This window comes from Macaca mulatta, chromosome 15, assembly GCF_049350105.2.
Source record: "Macaca mulatta isolate MMU2019108-1 chromosome 15, T2T-MMU8v2.0, whole genome shotgun sequence".
NCBI classification, from domain to species: domain Eukaryota; kingdom Metazoa; phylum Chordata; class Mammalia; order Primates; family Cercopithecidae; genus Macaca; species Macaca mulatta.
The window spans coordinates 93,894,961-93,920,671 of record NC_133420.1 but is presented as its reverse complement, the minus strand read 5'-3'; the positions used below and the strand labels follow the sequence as shown (position 1 = coordinate 93,920,671).

The window sequence follows — 25,711 nt, the reverse complement described above, 5'->3', positions numbered from 1 at the left end:
TCCCCCTTCTTTGCAGTTCTTCACAAGAGAGACATAGTATCTCTTTGTGTCACTCAGGGACACACACACAAAAAAACCTGGACGTCAGTCTTCTTTCTTTTCTCCTCCTTCTATGGTTAGCATCCCTAGATGTGCTGGATAGCTTGGCCTAGTGGTGTTGATCAAAGTTCTTCCAAACAAACCTGATAACAGGTAACACATATGTCAATGTTAGAATGTATTCTTTCCCATGTCAAGTCTCCATCTTCCTCTTGCCATCCAATAACATATGAAAAAGGAAGAGTGAACTGTGTTAAAATGTTTGTAGTCACAGAAGGCATTAATTACCCTTTTAACAAAAACCAAGTACATGAAGGTTATTGCTATTGCCATAGCTATTGGAGTGTGGGAAATACAGGGTGAAGGATACCCAGTGATTTTGCTTGAGACCAACTTTTCTACACTGGAAGTAAAATAAGTCCACCTTTTCCAATCCAAACTTAAGTTAGCCCTTACTGGGTTTGGAGAGACTGCTCATCTCTAGCCCCTGGAACCCTGCCTTGGGAGAGTTGGACTTCATGGAGTAGAAGTATGTCTACATTGTTTCTGACTCCCCAGGAATGTCATTATTCGGTCTTACTCTGAAAATGCTGCCACATCCCTCTTTTGCTTTGTCAGCTCTGATTAGCACGCAATCAGCAAGAATTTCTGGGTTGGCAGCCTTTACTTGGAGTTGTGAAATGTCTATAACTCTAGTCTGTAATTCACACATTTCTGTTTGGCTTGTTCATACACAGGCATGAATTAAACCTATGCTTTTCCATTTCTCTCCACCCTGTCATATTCTGTAAGGAGGTAAAACAGTTCATCTCCAAACAGAGTTCACACACTCACCTAAGTGCTGATGCCTCACCTGATGGCATTTCTCAACCTCTGAGGCTTTCCTTCTTTGTACTTGGTCAAAAGAATGCTTTAACCATAACCCACAGCCCTTCTTGTGAATTTCTCCAAAATAACTGGAGCCTGGTTAATAGCAAACCTCAGGAGCATGACTTTGAAACACTGTCAACATACTGCCACCAATTTCTCCATTTCCAGAAAAGACTGTAATTTTTTCTTTAGAAATCATGACTTTCTTGATTGGTTTAGACTGGTTTCCAGTAGTTCATTTACCAGGAAAGTTTCTGTTTGGTTTTTAGACTTCCTTAATTTAGAGAATGCACATAATATTGAAACTGGCTATAGTATCCTACTTTGGAAAAGCATATTAAATACATACAAGTATATATGTCATGTATATAAATATATACAAATATATATGTAATGTATATAAATATATACAAATATGTGTGTGTGTATCTTCTTTGATTTCCTTTTATCCATTACTACTACTATCCCTCAATAAGTCCTATTAGTTCTACTTCCAAATTTTATTTTGAACATGGTCTACAGAAACAGCTCCTAAAGATTTTCCAGTCTCCATGAATGTAAGGCCCCTCTACATTCCATCCTTCATACTACAGCTAGAGTGGTATTCTTCGAACATTCATCAGGCAACTACCCTGCTCTAAATCATCCGGTGGTTTTTCATTGCAAGTAGAATCCAACCTCTCCCCTTAGTCCTCAAGGCTTTCCATGATATGATTTGACCCACCATCCCTCTTCCTCACTGTCTACCCACAATTTTCTTCTTTTCGTCCTTAGAACTTGCCAAGCTTGTTCCACCTTTATAGTCTTTGTACCTGTCTCTTCCCCCGGCCAAATATGCTCTTTTGGCAGATCTTTCCATGGTTATCTTCATGGTTCATTTCTCAGATATCACCTCTTATACGTTTCCTGACCACTGTAACTACAGGAACCTCACACCTGTGTACTTTACCATATTGCTCTGACTTGTTTTCTTTTTTCTCTTATAGGACTTTTCAGTATCTGCAATTTTTATTGATTAGTTTCTGTTTGGAACATATCTCTCTCAGAACAGAAAGATCTTGCTGTGCTTTCAAGGAAATGGTGGGGAAAGAAAAAAAACTACTTCTCATTCTTTTATGATGAGCCTACAAAAATAAATGGGTTAATTGGGTTCTTGATCCAGTTCACCTTAAGTAACCAAAGGAAATGATTCACAAGGTGACTATTTCCTTTGTGTGACACTCACTTATGTTATTAGTTCTAGGACATTAAATCAAGAAATATTTTCCAGGATCCCCTGAAAGAGTATCTCTCAATTGTAAACTTTACCTTTTATTGGCATTCTGTTGATTTAATGAGATTCTCTGGAATTAAAATATTTACCACAGAGTGTTCTCCAACTCACACAGCATTTATCCAGGCCATAACTACTTATGTCTGGGTTTATGAACTCATTATGGGTAGCGGAAATTGTTGGAGGCCTCATCTTTGTTTTAAAGTACCTGTGGCACAGGATCCGCCCATTGAAGGCAAGAGCTCTTCACCTGCCCAGCTCTTCCCCAGCTCAGGATAGGAAGGAGAGAGACACAGTGTGAGTGAGAGAAGCATCTGATTGTGGGTGTCAGATGAGGACAGCTGCTACTCTCTGGTCTCCCATACATGTTAATTACCCCTGTCATTTAAACCATTGTTTTGTGTAACAAGAACAAAGTATTCTATTCCACAAAGTCTGTTTGACATGAGACACTTATAGCATGTGAGTCTATGACAAGGGTAGGGGCAACAAACGTGAGGGGCTAGATGAGAACAGAGGAAGAGAAATGAGCATTGCATAGGGCAGTGGTTTACAACCCTACACGATCAAAAATAGAACCTGGAGACAAATCTGGATATTGTCTTTATACATAATAAAATACATTTTAAAATATTCAATGCAAACAAAGCAGTTTGTCCGTGTCTTTTGTTTTGAGTCTCTTTAGTATATGCTGCTTTTGAAGATCAAGAACATTTACTGAAAATTGCTCCTTCACCAGGAATTTGCTTACATCTCTTCAGGTCCACTTGTAAGACCTTGAAATCAGTCCTCCTGAGATCAGTACGAATGAGGATCATCTTTCCTGCTTTAGAAGCAAAAGTGGCAAGTGGGGTAGACAGAGGCTGAAGGAAGGGTGGTGTTGATAAATTAGCCAAATTAGATGGAAGAAAGGGAGTTACAGCTGTACTTGCAAAGAACTCTGGGCTCATTTTTTCCTTAAATATTAAATCACTAGTTTTCAAAACTTCAATGTGAACATGACTCACCTGAGGACAATGTTAAAATGTTGACCCCCAAGACCCTGCCCCCAGGTTTGGATCCCAGGCAGAACCCTAGAATCTGTATTTTAAACATTAACCCCAGGTCGAGTGTAATGCAAGTAACCATCAGAGACACTATGAGAAACAGCACATTGGCAATGATGAATTTATATGTCTAAAAATGAATAGAGTAGGTGTTATATGAATGGGAAGTGGTGGTATTCAAGATGACCAGAGTATCCAGCTCTTCAGCCCTGGCTCCCCACTGCTCTTCTCCTATCTCAGCACTTCTCCATCATTTCGTCCAAATAAAAAAATTCACACAGAGTTTCAGGACTTATCCCCCCACTCATTAGCCATCTGTTATGCTTTACATATTTTTTTGAGGTGATAAAATTTCTCTTTTTCTAAACACAGCCTGTTTTTCAATCTCCAGATGGTTGATCAATTGTATGGGAAAATGAATGGCTGAAGGGTAGAAACAGGTGGGAAAGATGAACAAAAACACAAATCCTCACATTACTAATATGCAAATCACTGAGCAGCAAGTTGAGCAAATACCCTCAATTCCCATCAACAACTTTAGAGAAAGGCAAATTCCATTTGCCTCACTGTTGATCATTTAGGTCGACCCTGAACACTGCTTTCATAAAACAAACAAAAACAAAACACGCATCCCCAGTTCAAAAAATTATTTATAGATCATCCAGTCCATATAGAAGGATATGATTTAATCCTGGCTACTTAGTAAATTATTTGCCCAAGTTAACTAAGCTAGTTAGTGGTAGATGGCTCTAAAGCCAGTTTTCTTTTTTTGTTTTGTTGTTATTATTATTATTATTATTATTATTATTATTATTATTTGCAGACCTCAAGAGTCATGATGAACTAGCAGAACATGAAGTTTATGCCCTGGGTTTATTTAGAAAAATAAAACATTAAATGAAAACATCAGAGGGCATTGCAGATAGTAGGTCTAAGTATTTTTTCATGAAACTTGTTTGTACATGTGTGTGTCATACACAGACTATACATATGCAGTACCTGTAAACTATATTGCCACATAATGTCTATATTTTCCTAGAGGACACAGTCACCAAAGTTGGGAAGTCACCCAACTTTGGGAACTTTGGGAAGTCACCCAAACTCACAGTCACCAAAATTGCTCTATTCTACTATGTGACCTCAAAAGAGATTTGAAAGAAGGAGCATCTGAGCTGGGTCCAAACCCTACTGCAATTTTATTGAGGCCAAAGAGAACTCCACACTCCTGCCAAATCAAGGCACTGTCAGCCTCAATAATTTCCAAGATAAAAATAAAAATCTGTGATATGATCAGAATGTGAAAATTCTTATTTGGGAAGCAAATGTTATAACCAATGCAAGGGCCATCTCAATATTCATTCATTATGCAGTATTTTGAACTGCAGTTGAAATGAATAAGAAGGAAAGGCAAACAATGAAGAGTTCAATTTCTTAATTTAGAAAAAGAGAAAAAAAAAAGGAAAAGAGAAGGGAGCACACAGGCACGGTGGCTCAAGCCTGTAATACCAGCACTTTGGTGGATCACTTGAGGTCAGGAGTTCGAGAAAAGGGAGCACCTCGAAGTTCAGCGGTGGATAATACTTAAATAAATTATGACACCATTGTCTGTCATCTTGGGCCCATTCACTAACCCAAAGCTTTCAAAAGGGCTTTCTTAACCCTCACCTAGAATAGGCTTCCCCAGCCTGAATCCTTAGGGTGGCAGAATAGCAGGGACCCTGAGCATTCTTAAAAGATGTAGCTCAGGGTGGGAAGTTCTTTTAATGACAAAGCAAATGAAGTTTCATTATGTCGAGGAACTTTGAGGAAGTCACAGAATCCACGATTTAAAAATATATTTCCCATTATACACCCATACACACACACACACGCACGCGCACACACACACACACACACACACACACACACACACCCCTACTTTCTAGAATAAAAACCAAAGCCATATGGGTCTGCTGTTGACTTTCTATATGTCGTAGAGTTATATCAACTTAGGTCAAGATGTTCAGTCACCTTGAAGACGCTTTTATCAGAAAGGGGGAAACCTTTCTGATAAAGGTTAAGGGGTAACCTTAAGCTGTCACCCCTCTGAAGGTAAAATCAAGGTGCGTTCAGATGTTGGCTTGTTGTAAATTTCTGTTTATATTAATAACATACCAAATGTGGATTTGTTTTAATCTTCGGAACTCTTTCCGGTGAAAACCTCATTTACAAGAAAACTGGACTGACAGGTTTCACTTTCTGTTTCATTTCTATACATAGCTTTATTCCTAGGACACCAACACCACTCGCTACCCAAACTGAAAGCTTCCCCTATTCCGCCGAAGGTCAGGAAAGTCCAATGCCCGGCAAACTGGATTTGCTGCCTTGCGCAGAGGTGGGCGGGACCCCGCCTCCGGGCCGGGCGCCAAGTTGAGCAGCTGGCACGCCTCGCGAAGCCCCAGTCCTGAAGCCCCAGTCCTGCGCTGCTTCCCGAGGCTCCGCACCAGCCGCGCTTCTCTCTGCCTGCAGGTAGGGAGCGTTGTTCCTCCGCAGGTGCCCACGGCCTAGCATCTCTGGCTAACTCGCTGGGCACCTTAGGACGGAGGATCTCTACACCCTTTCTTTGGGATGGAGAGAGGAGGAGGGAAAGGGAACGCGATGGTCTAGGGGGCAGTAGAGCCAATTACCTGTTGGGGTTAATAAGAACAGGCAATGCATCTGGGCTTCCTCCAGGCGCAATTCAGTTTTGCTCTAAAAATAATTTATACCTCTAAAAATAAATAAGGTGGGTAGTATAGGATAGGTAGTCATTCTTATGCGACCGTGTGTTCAGAATATAGCTCTGATGCTAGGCTGGAAGTCTGGACACGGGTCCTAGTCCACCGTCAGCTGCTTGCTAGTAATATGACTTGTGTAAGTCATCCCAGCTGCAGCAGATAAGTAAGTCTCTTCCTGCGCTAAGCACGTCCAGGACCCCTGAACGGAATTTATTTGCTCTGTCCATTCTGAAAACCCAAAGGAGTCCTAAAAGAGGAATGGAGGAGCCTAAGAATAAAAATAGTATAATAAAACATTTCTTAGACATGTTGACCTTGGCCTATGTCAAAGTTCAGTCTGGGTTTGTCTTATAACATAAGGAGTAAAAGTACCATTGTTCTACCTCTTTTTTTAATACTTGAAAAAAAATTTACTGTAGATGCTTTTCTATTAATTAAATAACCTTCTAAAAAATGTTTTTAGTGCTGCATTCGATTAGGTTGGATAACTAAATGAAATTAATTCCTCACTGTTGGGTATAAAGGTTATTTACAGTGGTTCTGTCTTAGCCATTCACTGAACATCATTACATAGATATCTCTGGAATATTGCTGATTGTTTCCGTCAATAAACTTAGAAGTGTAACTACTTAGTCAAAGAGACTGAATATTTTAAAGGCGTTTTGAAGAAAACTGAAAATGCTTTCCAGAAAGGATGTATCAGTTGACAATGATGGTTGTCAACAGTATTTAAGGAGAACTATGATACTCTGAAGAAAAACTTAGCCTTTCTCAGTAGAAGCAGGTAGGCAGAGGCCACATGACAGCAGTTAGAGTGTGGTCTTCAAGGAAGTCACAGAAATACTGTGGGGAATTGAAACCCCAAGTGGAAAATGTACAAGAGTGTCTCAGTGTGACTGAGAAGGAGGTTGGGCTTGGGGTTTAACTTAAGAATTTTTTTTTTTCTTTTGTGGAGATAGGGCTTTTGTTATGTTACCCAGGCTGGTCTCGAACTCCTAGCCTCAGGCGATCCTCCCGCCTCAGGCTGCAGAAGTCCTGGGATTACTGGCCAGAGCCACCATGCAGGCCTCTTGCTCCTACTTTTGAGAAAGGAAGCTTAACCTTTTTTGTTTGTTTGTTTGTTTTTGTTTTTTGTTTTTTTTGAGACGAGTCTCACTCTGTTGCCCAAGCTGGAGTGCAGTGGTGCCATCTCAGCTCACGGCAACCTCTGCCTCCTGGGTTCAAGTGATTCTCCTGCCTCAGCCTCCCGAGTAGCTGGGACTACAGGCACCCACCACCACGCCCGGCTAATTTTTGTATTTTTAGTAGAGATGGGGTTTCACCATATTGGTCAGGCTGATCTCGAACTCCTGACTCAGGTGATCCACCTGCCTCGGCCTCCCAAAGTGCTGGGATTACAGGCGTGAACCACCGCGCCTGGCCACTTGACTTTTTCTCTATCTCTTCCTTCTACCCATCCTACCCTTGGAAGATAGAGAAGTAATATCAGTTCCATCGTGTTATACTGGGCTTCCCCCAGGGACAAACCTACTTCCCCAACCTGAATGAGCCATCACTTCTTCCCCAGTTTACATTTCATTGCTCTTTGAATGTCTCCGTTCGGATATGGGAATTCACATATGGTCATAATTCTTACCTGAAGAAGACTGACGTCTTCTTCTCTTAGACCAACTGCCCTGATGTGAGGGTTAGAGGTTAAAGAACATGTGTGTATTTACATGATCTTTGTATTCTGCCTTTTCATCCCTCACTAATGACAGCTGAACCCCAAGGAAATAGAGCTGTGGAGGAGAGGGTTTGATGAGAAAGTAGGTAAATATTGGATCTAATCCATCATCTTCCAGGAAACCTCCATTACTTCTAAAAATTTCAACCAAATTCGTTAAAGGACAAGAACTCCACCAGAGTAGGGCCATAAACATTGGCAAAATTAGTTGTAATCTATGACTAGATTTAATGTCCCTTTGTTTTATTCACATATGGTTATAATGCTTTGCTTGGAATTAGGGGTATTTTAAGTTTTCTTCTGCCTAGTAAGTGTATTTGTGCTTATAATACAATAATTATAAAATATCACATTAATATTTTATAACTGTACAGTTAACTCTGGCCCAAGGAAAAGATAGTCCGGTAGATGCTGCAGCCCGATTTTGTATCTAACCCTGGCAAGAGGATAATGACTCATGTTATTTCACTTACCCTTTTTATCTTTTAACATGAAGGGCTCATATAGGTCGATAAGAAACCAGTGATATAAACAGACCAAAAAATGATCAGATCTTTCACATTAGCAAAAAAAAATATTTTTTAAACAATACCCAACTGGGTGAAAATACAGTGTAACAGTACCAAATATCAACATGTGTCAAGAACCAGAAAAATGTTCATTTTCTTTGATCAGCAACACTATTTGAGGAAGTCTATCCTCAGGGCCTAGCCTGGGGCCTGGCACACAGTAGGCACTGAACAAATATTTGCTGAAAACACATACTTATGATATTTTTAAAATTGGCAACAATCCAATACCCAATAATAGAGGAATTAAATATTATGGAACTGTTCAATAAGATGCTTACGAATATCATGCAGTAAGATGGGCAATATTTATATCATAAGCTTAAATGAAACAAATGGGTATTAAAGGTATGGTAAGGTTATAAATTACTTTTTAAAAGATTAAAGGGAAAAGACTGAAAGATATATACTGAAATGCTCACAGTGGTGACAAGGTTCCCCAGCCTTGGCACTATTGACATTTTGGGCTATGTCTTTGCTGTGGGAGGCTGGCCTGTGCTCTGCAGGAGGTTTGGCAGCACTCTTGGTTTCTACCCCTAGATAGCAGTAGCAACCCTCCCTCAACCAGCCCAATTTTGACAACCAAAAATGTTTCCAGGCATCACCAGATTCTCCCTGGGTGAGAGTGATGAAACAGTAGGTGATTTTCCCCTTCTTTTCTCATTTTCTGTAATTTTGTCACATTATGTTAATAATAAGGAAAAAACATAAAAAATAGATGAATTTATTATTCTACCTCAGTTTGGATGTTTGGACTCCCTTTTGGGGTTCTTTCCATTATATCACTTGGTCTGCTAAACAGTCTATGGTTTGGCAAGGTGAAATGATTCATGAAATTTTGTTTTTATTTTTTACCTGATACTAAAAGTAAAACATTCATTCGCTTGAAAATTTGGACACAGAGCACCAAAAAAAATCCATAATCTCATCTCTCTTTTTCTGTCTTTTCCTTCCTTTTTTCCGTTTAAAAACAAGAGTGAAAACCTACCGGTTCTCCCTCCAATTTAATTCCTAAATATAATCACTGTTAACATCTTGGACATTTCCTGTGTCTAAACACACATACTCACTTTTTCTTTTTTTTAGCAAAAAGTGGATTTCTGCTACATGTAGTGTTCTGCAACTTCCTACATGTTTACAAAATCAGTACATTTACATATGCTGAATTCAGTCCTTAATGGTATTATATTTTGTGAATATAACAAAATTTATTTAACCACTTAGACAATCTAAGATATTCTCAGTTTGCTGTTATGAGCAATGCTATTCCTTTACATATACATATATATGTGTGTGTGTGTGTGTGTGTGTGTGTGTGTGTGTGTGTGTGTGTGTTTTAGTAGGATAGATTTCTAGGAGAGGGCGAAATGTCATATGACATCCATATTTACAATTGTAATAGGAAGTATCAAAGTGCCCCCTAAAAAAAAAAAATTCCTCCCATTAGTGTGTGAGAAAGCCAATTTGTTCATATCTTCACAAACACTAAATATTAGAAATATTTACAATTGTGTTCAAGCTAAGAAGTGAAAAATGGTATTTCATATCTTATAATTTTTGTTGTGAGATTGAACATATTTCCTATGTTTACATGTCACCTGTATTTCTTATTCTCTGAACTATACGTTATGACCTTTCACTTATTTTCCTCATGGGTTATGTGTAGTTTGTGTAGTTGTCTTATTGATTGTTAGGAGCTATTTATATATTAGGAACATTAATCTCCTGTCTTATATGTATGTGGCATTGATTAGTTGATCATTTGTGAGTTCATGTCTGTATACAAAGATTAGAGAGGCAGTAAGAGGGAAAACTTACCTCTTTCTTATCAAAGTTTGTAAATATATGTATAACAGAAGAGAGAGAAAACATTAATAAATGCTGAAATAAAGTATAAATCTTTTACTCCACTACTTCAACATAAACTACAAAAGGAGAGTGACTTTTCTTTCATGCTGACTTCCATATTCCCCATGCCTAAAATAGTGCCTAGCACAGAAGAGGTGCTCAATCAGTGTTTGCTAAATGAAAGAATTAGTAACATTTCAAGCAGGATGACTAAATGAAGAATAGAATCTAGGCAGATACTCTGGAAGAGTGACTGTGAGTCATTCATGGTCTTGGTATGAATTAGTCAAATCCAGCTTTCTCCCCTTCCCACTCCCCACTGTTAGTAGAATAATCTGTTTATTGAGAGAATAGATTTATAATTTAGAATAAGTGAGAGGGGCAGAAGAGGAGATTTTGAAGGATGGCACCTGAAGGAGGACTAGCATGGCTGAGATAGTGAAGTGGAAATCTTGGAAAGCTAAAGGGTAAGATGAAAGTATTTAGCCGTAGGGGGAAAAAGCATTGACAGGTTGGAAATGTAAAAGTCAGATTCTCCTTGCTTTGAAATTTTGTACAGGGCAGGTTCTACTAGGTATGTTACAATGCAGAAAAAACAAGAAATAGTTGAGAGGAATTTGGTGAAATATTATCTTCCTGGCTTCTTTTGAGTGAGCAGATTTTTTTCAGGGCCTGTAACTATAATAAATTTGAAACTTCTCATCTTTTAGTAACTTTTTTCACTTAAGTTTATGTGGCTGTGGGCAATGGAATGAAGGTATTGAACTTCCTATTCCCTGCTGGGTTTCCACAATTACAAGTCAATCATGACTGGTTATTAGAAGACTATTTCAATTAGAACCACCAAGTCCCATAATGTCATATTGTGTGTTTAATTATTAAGTAAAGCAGTCTTCTTTTTGTGTTTTCCATAATTAGCACATTCCAGAAAGATGAGGATATTTGCTGTCTTTATATTCACGATCTACTGGCATTTGCTGAATGGTAAGACACCAAATCCTTCCATTAGGTTCTATATTTTAAATATTTTAACCATGAGTTTAAAACTAAAATGATAATTTAAAATGCATGCAATTTTCTTATAGAGAGAATATTCTCTTCTTTCCTCTACTTTACACAATGACAAAGTCTTTCTTCTGCTTTACACAATGATAAAGTTCCCTGTGTCATTGTGTAAAAATATAGAGAATATAGACAAATTGAAAGACACAAAATAATCTATTACCCATTTCCCAGGGTTAACTACTGAAAATATCTGGGGAAATGGCCTGTATGTATATATTTATTTGTTTGTTTTCAACAAGGCCAGGATCTTTCAATCTTTCAATCTTGGTTGCTCTGTGACATGCCTTTCCTGATGAGAATACTCTAAGGAAGAATTGTAGGATACATGGAAAATGTCAGGGTAACACAGTACTGGCACCACCCTGCGGTCCTTCCTGAACTCCATACCAATGTACTTCTTGCCAGAAAACTGATCAAAAGTTTAGGGAAGTAAAAAGAGATGTTAGAATCTACCATTCCCTCTATGTAGGAAGCAAATAGGTGTCCAGTCAAAGGACATTCTGGGGATGTCTACATGAAACCAAGTCTCCTGGTTGTAAGTACTCCATCTCCATATAATATTTCTACAGTAATATATGTTTATAAATTGTGGGGGCAACTTGTTTAGCTAATTTTATTATTCTGTTATTGGGACACTATGTCTCGGCATGAGACATAGTGTCATATTTCAAGCCCATTGGATAAAATATGTATTTAGCAAGTTCTTAAATATAATGATAACATAACTGACCAGATAAGGTGATTTTTAAATGCTGTGCCAACTTTATAAATGTTTTGAGGAATTTTCCCTTTTCTGAAGGTTATTCTTCTTTCTTTTTAGCATTTACTGTCACGGTTCCCAAGGACCTATATGTGGTAGAGTATGGCAGCAATATGACAATTGAATGCAAATTCCCAGTAGAAAAACAATTAGACCTGACTTCACTAATTGTCTATTGGGAAATGGAGGATAAGAACATTATTCAATTTGTGCATGGAGAGGAAGACCTGAAGGTTCAGCATAGTAACTACAGACAGAGGGCCCAGCTGTTGAAGGACCAGCTCTCCCTGGGAAATGCTGCACTTCGGATCACAGATGTGAAATTGCAGGATGCAGGGGTTTACCGCTGCATGATCAGCTATGGTGGTGCCGACTACAAGCGGATTACCGTGAAAGTCAATGGTAAGAATTATTATAGATGAGAGGCCTGATCTTTATAGAAAACATATTCTAAGCGTTGAAGACTTTTCATTCTTATAAGTCCATACTTATTTTCAAACAGAATAGCATAGTCTCTTCATTCATTCATTCAGTTCATGAATTCATTCACGTAAGTCTCCAATTAGCATTTCTTGAGCACCTATATGATAGTCATTGGAAATCCAGAGACAACACAGAGCCATGTTCTACAGTATGTACAGTTTTCCAAAAATAATTCCTAGTCTTTACTTTTTTATTATAAATGTAATACATATACTTGCAAAGAATTCAGATACTATGGAAGAGATCAAATGAATTGCAAAAGTGTCCCTCCTCCCTTCACCACTATCTCCCATGAGATAACCAAGAGACACTCCAAGAGAGTAACCATTATTTGTGTGTCCCTCCAGAACCTTTTTTATTCAACTACCATTTTTTTATTTTATTAGGTCAGTTTTCCTTTTTTGAGCCTCTCTATATCAAATGCTAATAAATATATTCAGATCAAACCCCACTGTAAGGTTCATATTAAAAAAGACTTCAAGTCTCCCTATGAAGACAAAAAATAATCAAATTAAGTGTAAAAGAACTTACTCTTCCAGTACAGTATAAACTATACTCACTGGGCATATATTCATCTTGAAAATCTATACTGATGTTGTCTTGGGGAATTGAAGAGGAACTAGGAGTGTCAATTCCTGGGAACTGACCCACAGTTATGTCATCAGGTCACTTGAGTTCGAAGTTTTGTGTTGGCACTAGCTAAGTAAAGGAAAACACCTCTGCTTTCATTGTTGAGTTTCATAGAATTGAGAGCTGAAAGGATCCCAGGCAGGAGCGACTAATCCAAACTCCCACAAAGAACAAAAATCCCCCAGAGGATCTTCTGTTCATATATTTCCTGCAGTGGCATCCCTGTCATATCCCACAATGGCATCCCTGCCATTTGGACTCCCCTTCCATATCCTGTTGAAATTACTCCCTAATAGTAAGCTGAAATCTGCCCCTCTAGTTGTAGTTTTGGAATTATTTCATTTCCATGATGACCTTTTAATATTTGACTAGAATTAAATCATCTCCCCTTGGTATTTCCATTCCTGGACTAACTACCATCAATCTGAGGGCTAACAATACAAGTAGAAAAAGTCTACACTTGTCATTGATCACTGATCAATGATTAATCAATGATCACTGATAATTATAAACTCAAAAACAAAATCATGTAGGGATTAAGAGAAATGTATCAGTTTTATGTTGTATTTCTGGTCCCTGATTCTGGCTCAAATAATGCTACTATTGTCAAGAAGATATCACTTGTAAAGTAGATTTAATTTTCATTATATTTTACCATGTGCTTCTCCATTCACGGCATTTCTTGAGATGTTGTGGTTTATACTTTCAGTTTTTCTCCAGTCCATCAGCAAATATCAGGCATCTACTGTGTTCCAAGATATTAAAGAAATCATCATGACTTAGCCTCATCAACAGCATTGCTAGATCTGGGATGGAAAAGAAGAGTATAATCCTGGCAGTCAGGAAGAAGGCTGCATAAAGTATAAGTTTCTGCTTCCAAAGAAGATCTCTCATCAGCCTGTAGGGAGTGTATAGGGAGGGGACAGCTGTCCTTGTAGTAGCAAAGGGTTTTATTCAGGTCATCTGGGCTCCATAATATCCCTTGTGTATCTGCAGTCTCCTTTGCCATGGATCAACACAATAGGAAATCTTCCGGCACTGATGGTTTTTCCAAGGGGGAGTTCTTCAGGGAGCAAAGCAAATGACCAACCAGGTTTGAGGACCTGATTTGACAATTCCATTTTGTATTTTAAATTAGTTAATTTGCATTCTAGTCCCAATCCATCTTGTCATTTGCAGACAGTGGTTTTGGGGTTGAGTTGAGCTATACCAAAAGTCTGAACCTTCTGCACTTAGAACAAGGAAGGCAACCACCAAGCTTCACTTGCACTGAGGCAGTGTCTCCAGTGGAAACGAGGTAGCTGGCTTGCCGAAGCTTTCCAACTAAGGGAAGTAGAACTCCTGAGTCACCTCCATATGCAAATGATTTCACAGTACTGCTGTTGAACTTCACTTCCCATCACAGCAAATGTGTGGTAACATAGCTTTGCCACAGGAGTTTACTCACCATGGGATTTTAAAGGTGAAACATTTCAAAACTGAAATTTGAAAGAATTTAGTTTTGGATTCACTCAATTATCATGATCACTTTGGGTGTTATTGCACCTTTCATGTTTGTGAGTTTAAATACCAGACTCTCAGGCCTCTAACTTTCAATTAAAAGTGTTTTTCTTTAATCACTGAACCTAATAGTAGGGAAAACGAAATGTTCATTCAGACTTTTAGGACCTTCAATGAGATGAGGCAGCTGAAAGATCAAAGTGTTGCATAGTTATCCCAGTAAAGCTATTTGGATCGTATGGACCAGAACAACTGCTGTCATTCCCCACCAACCCCATCTTTCCCCAAAATTCCCAGCCCTGTTTAAGTGTTCTCTGTAGCATTTATCTCTATCTAGTATATTGTGTAGCATATCATATCATACTTTTCTATTTTGTTTATTGTCTCTCTCCTCCTAGAATATAAACTCCACAAGCACAGAGATTTGGGTCTGTTTTTTAATATTGTTGTATCCCCAGGGCTTGACGTACAGCAGAGTGGTAGTATGACAAAAGCACACAAAAAAATATTTGTTGAGTCAATGAATGAATGATTTCCTCAAATAGGATTAGCCTAAAATTTTGGAAACATGAACAGACTTGGATATATGAAAATTTATTTCCCAAACTGTTCATCAGTAACTGTTAGCACCTTCTAAAGGGTACACTGAAGCAGCAGTAGTAAAAGGAGGAGGAGGAGAAGCAGCTCTGCTACTACTATTATTGAGTACTACTACAACTATCGAGTACTACTACAACTATCGAGTACTACTACAATTAGCACTTGCTTATTCTGTGTGTTAGGTCCTGTACTGAACATTCTGTCTAAATTAGTTCATTTCCTCCTGGAAATGACTCTATGGGGTAGGTGCTTCATCATGTAAGATGAGTATTTTTCACACTTCACTGTCTCTGAAATCTGAGTGTGTCTTTCAATGATGGAATCTTTGATTTCATGATAAGTGGTATTATTCCCATTTTAAGGATGAGGAAACTGGGGTCCAAAGAAATTAAGTAATTTGCCCAAATTCACCCAGCCTCGTAAATGATAAAGCTAGTTCTAAATCCAAGCAGATTGACTCTGAAGTCTGGGCCCTTAATAACCACTTATTGCCTGTATTTGCACCTCTGGTGTATGTATCAAGTTATATATTGGCTTCAAAACTATCATGACCTTTTCTTGATTTTGATTGTTCAATATTAGTATAGTGTTCTAGATCTACTAGACCAGGGGTCTGCAAAAAATTTTGATTACTCACCTCATCTGTAAAACATTTTAAACTTGTGTGTCTGTGCAGGCACATTTGTGTGTAATTATAAAAAATTTACTATCTATTAATATATAGGTTGTACCGTAAGAAAAATTGCCATTTTTGAAGAGCAAAAAAGGTTGAATATTACCAGTTTCATCTGGTTCAACCTAATAGACATTTGTACAAAAACAGACATTTTAAGAGGATGAAATAAAAATTTAATAAACAATATTTTCAATTTTTACTAATTGTGACGCTTCACTATTGTTAGCTAATATGTCAAGGCATGATATACCTTAGGGTGGAATTTATCATTAACAAAGGTGGATAGTGTCAATAATCTTGAGGTTTGTGTTTTTTTATATAACACTGTGAGGTCTAATTAAGTACTTAATTGTTTACAACCTCATACAGTCGCCAATAAGAAGTGTCACTTCTGCTGTTTCCTCTGGGTTGTGCTTGATTTATTAGTATTATCTTCAATCCTCAGTTTCTTTGTGGAAAACTTTTTAATTAGTTGTTTAATTTTGTAAGATGGTTAGTTTAGTCAAAATTAGATAAGAGAATCTGAAAATCCATAATTACCCCAAAGCAACCCACTCATAAGAACTATTATTTTTGTGTTTTGAAATCATAATTTTATTGATTTCCAGTGTTTCCACTGGTAGTGGTTTCATTGATGTAGGAGTATCAAAACATCACTAATTATTTATTTCAGTTTTGTTTGATCCTAGCTGTTTTGTGTTAACTCTGAAGAAATTACATCACAGATCTATTGTTGTCCTTGGTAAAGGATTGGAGAGTTAAGGCTCTAGATCATTAGTGGTTATGCTGTAGTATTAGGAGTAAAAAAAAAGATTATATCAACAAAATAAGAACATGTTAATGTACTTGTAATAGATAAACATGAATAAAGCTCTTATGCTATATAGATGCACTGAACAATCTACTAGAATTGTCAGCAAACGGTATCTTAATCCTAAAAGGGTCCCAAACCAATGATCTAAAATTGAATCAAACTTTCTTCCTTGAGCATAATTATTTAAGTGATTTATTAAAATAGCCAGCATTTAAAAGCTTAAAATATAAGTATCATAATGTGGTATCCTAGATAGATCCCAGAACAGAAAAAGGATATTAGGGAAAAACTGGAGGAATGGAATAAATTATGCAGTTTAGTTATTAATAATGTACTAATGTCCTTAGTTATGACCATTGTACCATGGTAAAGTAAGATACTAACAATAGAGGAAATTGGGTAAGGGGTATATATAACTCTATACTATCTTTGCAATTTTTTTGTAAATTTAAAACTTCTAAAATAAAGAACAAATTTGAACATTAAAAAGTGTCGCCAGGAACATGTATCACTGTTTACAGATGAAACAGTATGTATTTTTGTATCTAATTTCTGATCATTGGCTTCAAATCAGAAAAGTGAATGACACATCAAGATCAGGTTTTCTGTTTACTAAATAAAGTCTAAGAAAACAAAGCATACCAGCTGGAGAGATTCATGTTTATAAAGACAGATTTAGAACAACAAAAATAAAATATCCAAGAATAAATTTAAGAAGAAATGGGGCACTATGTAAAAAGTATAGCACTTTACTGAGAAACATATGAAAACCTGAATACATGGAGAGAGGTATTTTATATTTGAATAGAAAGATTGCTGGTTTAAAGATAATTCTCTTCAAATTTTTTTTTGTAGAAATTTAAGAGGTACAAGAGCAGTTTTGTCACACGGATATATTACATAGTGGTGAAGTCTGGGGTTTTAGTGTAAATTAATCTTTACATTTTGTTTGAGCCCAATAAATGTACCAACATGATTTTTATAGCAAGATAGTCATTCCTATTAACCCAAACTTGTCCCAACTTTGAACTGAACTGAGGCAGAGCTAGCAGGTGTTCCCCACTGCTGAGGCATCTGAACATTAAGCGTATCCCTCTGAGAACCAGCCTGCATTGATCCTCTTTCTAATGTAGACAGCATCAAGCTATATATCTAGTTCTGTGCTCAGCAAAAGCCCTGACTTCTTTTTGCTTATGTCCTAGCTCCATACAACAAAATCAACCAAAGAATTTTGGTTGTCGATCCAGTCACCTCTGAACATGAACTAACATGTCAGGCTGAGGGCTACCCCAAGGCCGAAGTCATTTGGACAAGCAGTGACCATCAAGTCCTGAGTGGTAAGACCACCACCACCAATTCCAAGAGAGAGGAGAAGCTTTTAAATGTGACCAGCACACTGAGAATCAACACAACAGCTAATGAGATTTTCTACTGCATTTTTAGGAGATTAGATCCTGAGGAAAACCATACAGCTGAATTGGTCATCCCAGGTAATATTCTGAATGTGTCCATTAAAATATGTCTAACACTGTCCCCTAGCACCTAGCATGATGTCTGCCTATCATAGTCATTCAGTGTTTGTTGAATAAATGAATTAATGAATAACATTATATTTACAAAATGTATCCTAATTCCTCACTTCCATTCATCCAAATCATATTGTTACTTAATAAACATTCACCAAATATTTATTGAATATGCCTTTTGTTCCATGCATTGTAGTACTCATTTGACACACATAGAATAATAAGACTCACGTTCACACTCTTCAGGAAACAGATAAAAAACAAATGAACAAACAAAAAACAGGCAATCCAATACCATGTGGGAAATGCTTTCATACCATGTGGGAAACCTGGGGGAATACCTGAGAGGAATATTCAGTTCAGGCCATGTTTCAGGAATCCAAATCCTGGCACATCAGAGCCGCCTCCTTCTTACTAGGGTTTCTGTGGCAGGAAATAAATGGAACGTATTTTTCTATCTTATGCCAAACAGGAGGGACCCTTTCTCCCCTGTGCCTCTCCCAAGGTAGTCTACAATATTTCAACGCTAGCAGTCTGTTTAGTGCACAGGACATGAGGCTGTGTATCCCTGGGCAAATTGCTACACTTCTGTGTGCTTCACTTTCTCTGTAGGATTATAACCTACTGAGCAAGGTTATTGTGGGGGTCAAATTAGCAACAGTGTATGAAAATGATTTGAGACCAGTGCCTGCACAAATTCAACTATTTTTTTTTATCTCACTACTCTATAGAAGTAGGTAGGGTGGGAGACAGAGTCTGATGGGAGGCTCAGAATGTGAAAGTAAGTGAGGTGAGTGAGCATGATATTTCATATAAACACAAAGATACTCTGAGAAGAGCTTCTCACTTCCCCCGCCCCCAATAGATGTTGACAGGAAAATGCCATGTACTTCAGCAAAAACAGCTGAAAAATTAGACATAAAAGTCAATCAATAGGAAAAGATAATCCAGGATGGTCTTGTGAACAGAAAGAGGGAAAAAAAAAGTTTAGAAAATGATGGGGATGCTCTTACTGGGGTATGAGTCCTCAGGTATTCAACTGGCTTTCAGAAAAAGCTAGACTAGTGGGTTCCTGCCATTTAAAAGCTGTTTTATGACAACTTACTTGTTGGGTGGCCTACAGTAACTCACTTAACTGTGCTGAGTCTGTTTCCTCATCTGTAAATTGGGGATTTTTTAAAATAACTGGCATGCCTAACTCATAAAGTTGTTCTGAAACTGAAATAAAACATATATGAACAGGCATTGTAAACTGTAAGTTACGGAAAAAGCTGGCTGTTGTTGTGTCTTTAAAGCTTCACCTGGGTAGTTAGAGATGGATCATGGGTCTCAGTGGAGAGCTGAGCCAGGCAGGAGCTGACTAAGGGTGAGAGGTGGGAGTTAGCAATCTCTGAACATCTGTGTGCCATGGGACCCCTTTTCCTCCTGCATGGTACCCCAGACAAGGAGCCTAGTAAGAGATACTAATGACTTGTCCAGAGATGTTCAAACTGCAGAGAAAGATAAGACAACAAGCATTGGCCTCCAATCATGATGACAGATAGGAGGAGGTGGGAGCTCCTTAGCAGTGCTGGTTGGTTTTCCATGTTCTACTGTGGGCCATCTCTGCCATGTACTGTAGGCTACTAACTTCTATATTAAAAAATGCAAGAGGGGCCGGGAGTGGAGGCTCGTGCCTGTAATCTCAGCACTTTGGGAGGCCAAGGTGGGCAGATCACTTGAGGTCAGGAGTTTGTAACCAGCCTGGCCAACATGGTGAATCTCTGCCTCTACTAAAAATACAAAAATTAGCCAGATGTGGTGGCGTGCACCCGTAATCCCAGCTACTCGGGAAGCTGAGGCACAAGAATTGCTTGAACCTGGGAGGCGGAGGTTGCAGTGAGCCAAGATTGTGCCACTGCCCTCCAGCCTGGGCAACAGAGAAAGACTTTGCCTCAAAAATAAATAAATAAATAAATAAATAAATAAATAAATAAATAAATGGAAGTGAAATAATCAAGGCCACCATTTAATACTGAGTAGCCACTCCATGTGGTACTGTGCTAAGCACATTATAAAATATTAGCCTCACAAGAAATGTATTAGCATTTGTATTTTGTACACTGGTTAAGTATCTTGCCCAAGACCTCAAAACTGGTTAAGGGGCAGCAGAATTTAACCCCAGCGCCACCTTTTCAAAGTCTGGGCTTCTTACACTTCTCCATGCTGTTCCCATTTTAACAGATGTATCTCGCCATTCCAGCCACTCAAACTTTGGCATTTAAGAAAATTATCCTAAAGCTAAACTAAACTTCAAGGATGACTATTCTCCTGATGACCCCTTCCCATCAAAATTTTATCTTTAGTCAGTTTGTTTTTGTTTTGTTTTGTTTTTCAGAACTACCTCTGGCGCTTCCTCCAAATGAAAGGACTCACTTGGTAATTCTGGGAGCCATCTTTTTACTCCTTGGTGTAGCACTGACATTCATCTTCTATTTAAGAAAAGGTAGTATTTCCTTAATTGCAGTGGTCTCCACTGGGGATGAGGAGGGGGTGAGAATTGGATCGATCATGGCTGCAAGGAAACCTGACTTAACCTCTGCAGGGTGGTGCAAAGGCATTCCACTATTCAACAGTAATTATATTGAAGCTGCATGGGATCACTGGGTGAAGATGAGGTGTAAGGGGTGAGGGACAGGAGAATGGGTATGGATGGAGGTAGAAGATGCAGTGTCATACAATTTTTTTCTATCATGAAAATAACCACAGACTTACTGTAAAGAAGGAGCTAAAATGCCTGTCATTTTCAGTTGCATTTTAGTTTTGCATTAGTTGCACCCAGCTGGTTTCTGGGTACTCTAAGTAATAAAAATAGTTCCTCTGTAGAACTGTAGTATTTTCACCATAGAGTATTTTGTAAAATTATTGGTAGAGGATGTTACATAATTTGCATGTGTTCCTTTCTCCATTTACCTATGGGAACAATTAAAATCCAGGAAAATGAGTATATTCAAATAATTTCCTCCCATTTATGATGATTCAGAGTAAATAATTCCTCTGATACTTAGAGAAGTATACCAAGAGATCCAGTGATTGTATAGAGTTGTCTGATGTTAAATAGGGAAGTAGAATATGGAAGGGAATTCCAATAGTCGTTGAAAAATTCCCCACAACCCCTTACATGGGGGAAAGTGGTGTTAACTGAGATAGTAGAGATAAGCTGTTACCAAAAATTATGTTCTTAACAGGATTGAGATAGCCAGAATATAAGGATCAAGTTTCAATGACAGTAAGATCCTGAGATGCAGTTGATTTGCACAAAGAAATAATTGTTGCCAGCTTGCATTTTGAATATTTCTCTGGAAAAAGAGATTAGTTGGCAGTAGAAATGAATAGAAATCAATAGATATTAAAATACCTCAGAATTTGATTCATCTCTGGGAAAAGATGAAAAATAAAAGTGTATAGTCCTCAAGAAAATCTGGGATCAAAAGCATGTGCCTTACCCTATTGAATTAATTAACCTCAGAAGTTGGGAACTGTGGAATAAGGATGCCCACCAGACTTCCTAGGGATTACAAATGTTTCATAGAACTTGAAATTTAAACTTGGGTCACTGTATGGGATGTAGAGCTGTGCTATATGGAAATAAAAATGATTTCTTTTTCTCAAGGGAGAATGATGGATATGAAAAAAAGTGGCATTCGAGTTACAAACTCAAAGAAGCAACGTGGTAAGAATATCAGAAGGAATTGGGAAGTAGAAGGCAAAGGAAGCAAAAAGCTAAAGCAATAACAAAGAGAAATCCATTAGTCATAATCTCCTCTCCTTTTAAAGAATGCTGGTTCCCCTTTGCCTCACAACTAATACAAGAACTTCTCCACCATCTCAGGAAGTTTAGGGATGGCCTTCAAGAGTAGAGAGTAGGGAGCAGCTCTGTGGAGAGAGGAGAGGAGCAGGGAAGGGGAAGGAGTCAGCTTCTCTTTGCTAATCTGTTGCCCTGCACCCTAGCAGCTCCCTGCAGCAGGGGACAAGGTTGACTTAGGTGGATGGATAATTAATTGATTCTAAAATATTGTGTGTCAGTATTGTATATTGTAATACTATGTTAACTGCGCCATGCACGGTATCTCATTTAATCCCCCACCCCTTGCCATTACCAAAAAGAGAGAGAGAAAAATACTAGAATTATCCTCATTTTACAGTAGAGAAAACAGAGGGTCAAGAAGATAAAGTAAAGTGCCCAAGAACACACAACTGATTACAAATATCAAGCTTGGGGTCCATTAGCCTAACCACAGACCCTTACTCTTAACCCATCTGCTTCAATCCATTTTGCTACAAATGTTTACATTTATATGCAGGGCAGAAAAGTCTCATCCAGTTTATTGAACTAAGAAGAAAGTTATATTAAGGTTTCTAATTTTTTTTAATGTAGTTAGAAACCAAACTTAACAATGAGCCCAAGTTTAAAGCAGTCTAATTAACTTGACAAGCTCAGGCAAGTTTCATTCTGTGGCCTGTAGCATCATCTGTGTTGTAAAGCTAAGTAGCAAATGTTATTTGCTACTTAGCTTTACAACATCCTGGGGGGAAAGTCATCCCAATTTGCTCAAGACAGGGGTTTTTCAGGATATCATGTAAGGATAATTGGGTACAAATATAACCTGCTTCTTTCTCTCATTTCAAATTTATCATTTATCATCTCAGCAACTATGAGTTATGTTTTTTATTAGATTTCTTGTTACTTTTTCCCCAGACCGCTCCCCATGAAATTAATATACTATTATCACTCTCCAGATACACAATTGGAGGAGACGTAATCCAGCATTGGAACTTCTGATCTTCAAGCAGGGATTCTCAGCCTGTGGTTTGGGGGTTCGTCGGGGCTGAGCATGACCAGAGGAATGAATGGGCCCGTGGGATGCATGCAGTATGGGACTTAAAAGGCCCAAGCACTGAAAATGGAACCTGGCGAAAGCAGAGGAGGAGAATGAAGAAAAATGGAGTTGAACAGGGAGCATGGAGGGAGACCTTGATACTTTCAAATGCCTGAGGGGCTCATCGGTGCATGTGACAGGGAGAAAGGATACTTCTGAACAAGGAGCCTCCAAGCAAATCATCCACTGCTCATCTTAGGAAAACGGGTTGAGAATCCCTAATTTGAGGGTCAGTTCCTGCAGAAGTGCCCTTTGCCTCCACTCAATGCCTCAATTTGTTTTCTGCGTGACTGAGGGTCCCAGTGTTGGAACAGTATTTATGTATGAGATTTTCCTATTTATTTTGAGTCTGTGAGGCCTTCTTGTCATGGGAGTGTGGTTGTGAATGATTTCTTTTGAAGATATATTGTAGTAGATGTTACAATTTTGTCGCCAAACTAAACTTGATGCTTAATGACTTGCTCACATCTAGTAAAACATGGAGTATTTGTAAGGTGCTTGGTCTCCTCTATAACTACAAGTACACATTGGAAGCATAAAGATGAAACCGTTGATTTGTATAGGATGTCACCTTTATTTAACCCATTAATACTCTGATTGACTTAATCTTATTCTCAGACCTCAAGTGTCTGTGCAGTATTTGTTCCATTTAAATATCAGCTTTATAATTATGTGGTACCATACACACATAATCTCCTTTCATCGCTGTAACCACCCTGTTGTGATAACCACTATTATTTTACCCATTGTACAGCTGAGGAAGCAAACAGATTAAGTAACTTGCCAAAACCAGTAAATAGCAGAGCTCAGACTGCCACCCACTGTCCTTTTATAATACAATTTACAGCTATATTTTACTTTAAGCAATTCATTTATTCAAAACCCATTTATTAAGTGCCCTTGCAATATCAATCACTGTACCAGGCATTGAATCTACAGATGTGAGCAAGAGAAAGTACCTGTCCTCAAGGAGCTTGGAGTATAATAAGGAGATTAATAAGAAAATATATTATTACAATCTAGTCCAGTGTCATAGCATAAGGATGATGTGAGGAGAAAAGCTGAGCAGTGTTGCCAAGAGGAGGAAATAGGCCCATGTGGTCTGGGACAGTTGAATGTATTTAAACATCTTAATAATCAAAGTAATTTTCATTTACAAAGAGAAGTCAGTACTTAAAATAACCCTGAAAAATAACACTGGAATTCCTTTTCTAGCATTATATTTATCCCTTATTTGCCTTTGCCATACAATCTAATGCTTGTTTATATAGTGTCTGATATTGTTTAACAGTTCTGTCTTTTCTATTCAAATGCTATTAAATTTTAAATTCATACCTTTCCATGATTCAAAATTCAAAAGATCCCATGGGAGATGGTTTGAAAATCTCCACTTCATCCTCCAAGCCATTCAAGTTTCCTTTCCAGAAGCAACTGCTACTGCCTTTTATTCATATGTTCTTCTAAAGATAGTCTACATTTGGAAATGTATGTTAAAAGCATATATTTTTAAATTTTTTTCCCTAAATAGTAACACATTATATGTCTGCTGTGCACTTTGCTATTTTTATTTATTGTAGTGTTTCTTATGTAGCAGATGGAATGAATTTGAAGCTCCCAAGGGTCAGGACACATGCCTTCTTTGTTTCTAAGTTATCTTTCCCATAGCTTTTCATAATCTTTCATATGATTTAGTACATGTTAAATATGTGCTACATATACATTTAGACAACCAGCATTTGTTAAGTATTTGCTCTAGGACTGAGTTTGGATTTATGTTTGCTCAAAAGGAGACCCATGGGCTCTCCAGGGTGCACTGAGTCAATCTAGTCCTAAAAAGCAATCTTATTATTAACTCTGTATGACAGAATCATATCTGGAACTTTTGTTTTCTGCTTTCTGTCAAGTATAAACTTCACTTTGATGCTGTACTTGCAAAATCACATTTTCTTTCTGGAAATTCCAGTAGTGTACCTTGACTGCTAGTTACCCTGTGCCAGAAAAGCCTCATTCGTTGTGCTTGAACCCTTTAATGCCACCAGCTGTCATCACTACACAGGCCTCCTAAGAGGCTTCCTGGAGGTTTTGAGATTCAGATGCCCTGAGAGATCCCAGAGTTTCCTTTCCCTCTTGGCCACATTCTGGTGTCAGTGACAAGGAATACCTTCGCTTTGCCACCCGTCAAGGTTGAAGAAACAGCGTCTCCAACAGAGCTCCTTGTGTTATCTGTTTGTACATGTGCATTTGTACAGTAATTTGTGTGACAGTGTTCTTTGTGTGAATTACAGGCAAGAACTGTGGCTGAGCAAGGCACATAGTCTACTCAGTCTATTCCTAACTCCTCCTTTTGGTGTTGGATTTGTAAGGCACTTTATCCCTTTTGTCTCATGTTTCATCGTAAATGGCATAGGCAGAGATGATATCTAATTCTGCATTTGATTGTCACTTTTTGTACCTGCATTAATTTAATAAAATATCCTTATTTATTTTGTTACTTGGTACACCAGCATGTCCATTTTCTTGTTTATTTTGTGTTTCATAAAATGCTTAGTTTAACATCCCAGTGGAGAAAGTTACTTGGAATATTTGCAGCCTGCTTACTAGTTCTTTCTTC

The 25,711-nt window shown here is 38.0% G+C and overlaps 2 protein-coding genes across 5 annotated transcripts in view; one reads left to right on the top strand and one right to left on the bottom strand.

The window, feature by feature from the left end:
* Nucleotides 1–25,711, bottom strand: part of PLGRKT (plasminogen receptor with a C-terminal lysine) — a 258,541-nt gene that overhangs the window by 81,008 nt on the left and 151,822 nt on the right. The gene's annotated exons all lie outside the window — the stretch shown is intronic.
* CD274 (CD274 molecule) lies at nucleotides 5,462–25,598 on the top strand. Of its 2 annotated transcripts, XM_015117668.3 has the most exons (7): nucleotides 5,462–5,736; nucleotides 11,046–11,111; nucleotides 12,013–12,354; nucleotides 17,858–18,145; nucleotides 20,559–20,666; nucleotides 21,834–21,893; nucleotides 22,961–25,598. In XM_015117668.3, exons 2-7 carry the CDS (start codon nucleotides 11,060–11,062, stop codon nucleotides 22,981–22,983), a joined length of 873 nt encoding a protein of 290 aa, XP_014973154.1. In that variant the 5' UTR covers nucleotides 5,462–5,736; nucleotides 11,046–11,059; the 3' UTR covers nucleotides 22,984–25,598.

What these genes read in the sequence shown, in the direction of transcription:
- CD274 (XM_015117668.3), top strand. Translation starts at nt 11,060, where the DNA reads ATGAGGATATTTGCTGTCTTTATATTCACGATCTACTGGCATTTGCTG. An exon ending in CTACTGGCATTTGCTGAATG is followed by an intron (nt 11,112 to 12,012) that starts GTAAGACACCAA and finishes CTTTCTTTTTAG; the next exon opens with CATTTACTGTCACGGTTCCC. An exon ending in GATTACCGTGAAAGTCAATG is followed by an intron (nt 12,355 to 17,857) that starts GTAAGAATTATT and finishes CTTATGTCCTAG; the next exon opens with CTCCATACAACAAAATCAAC.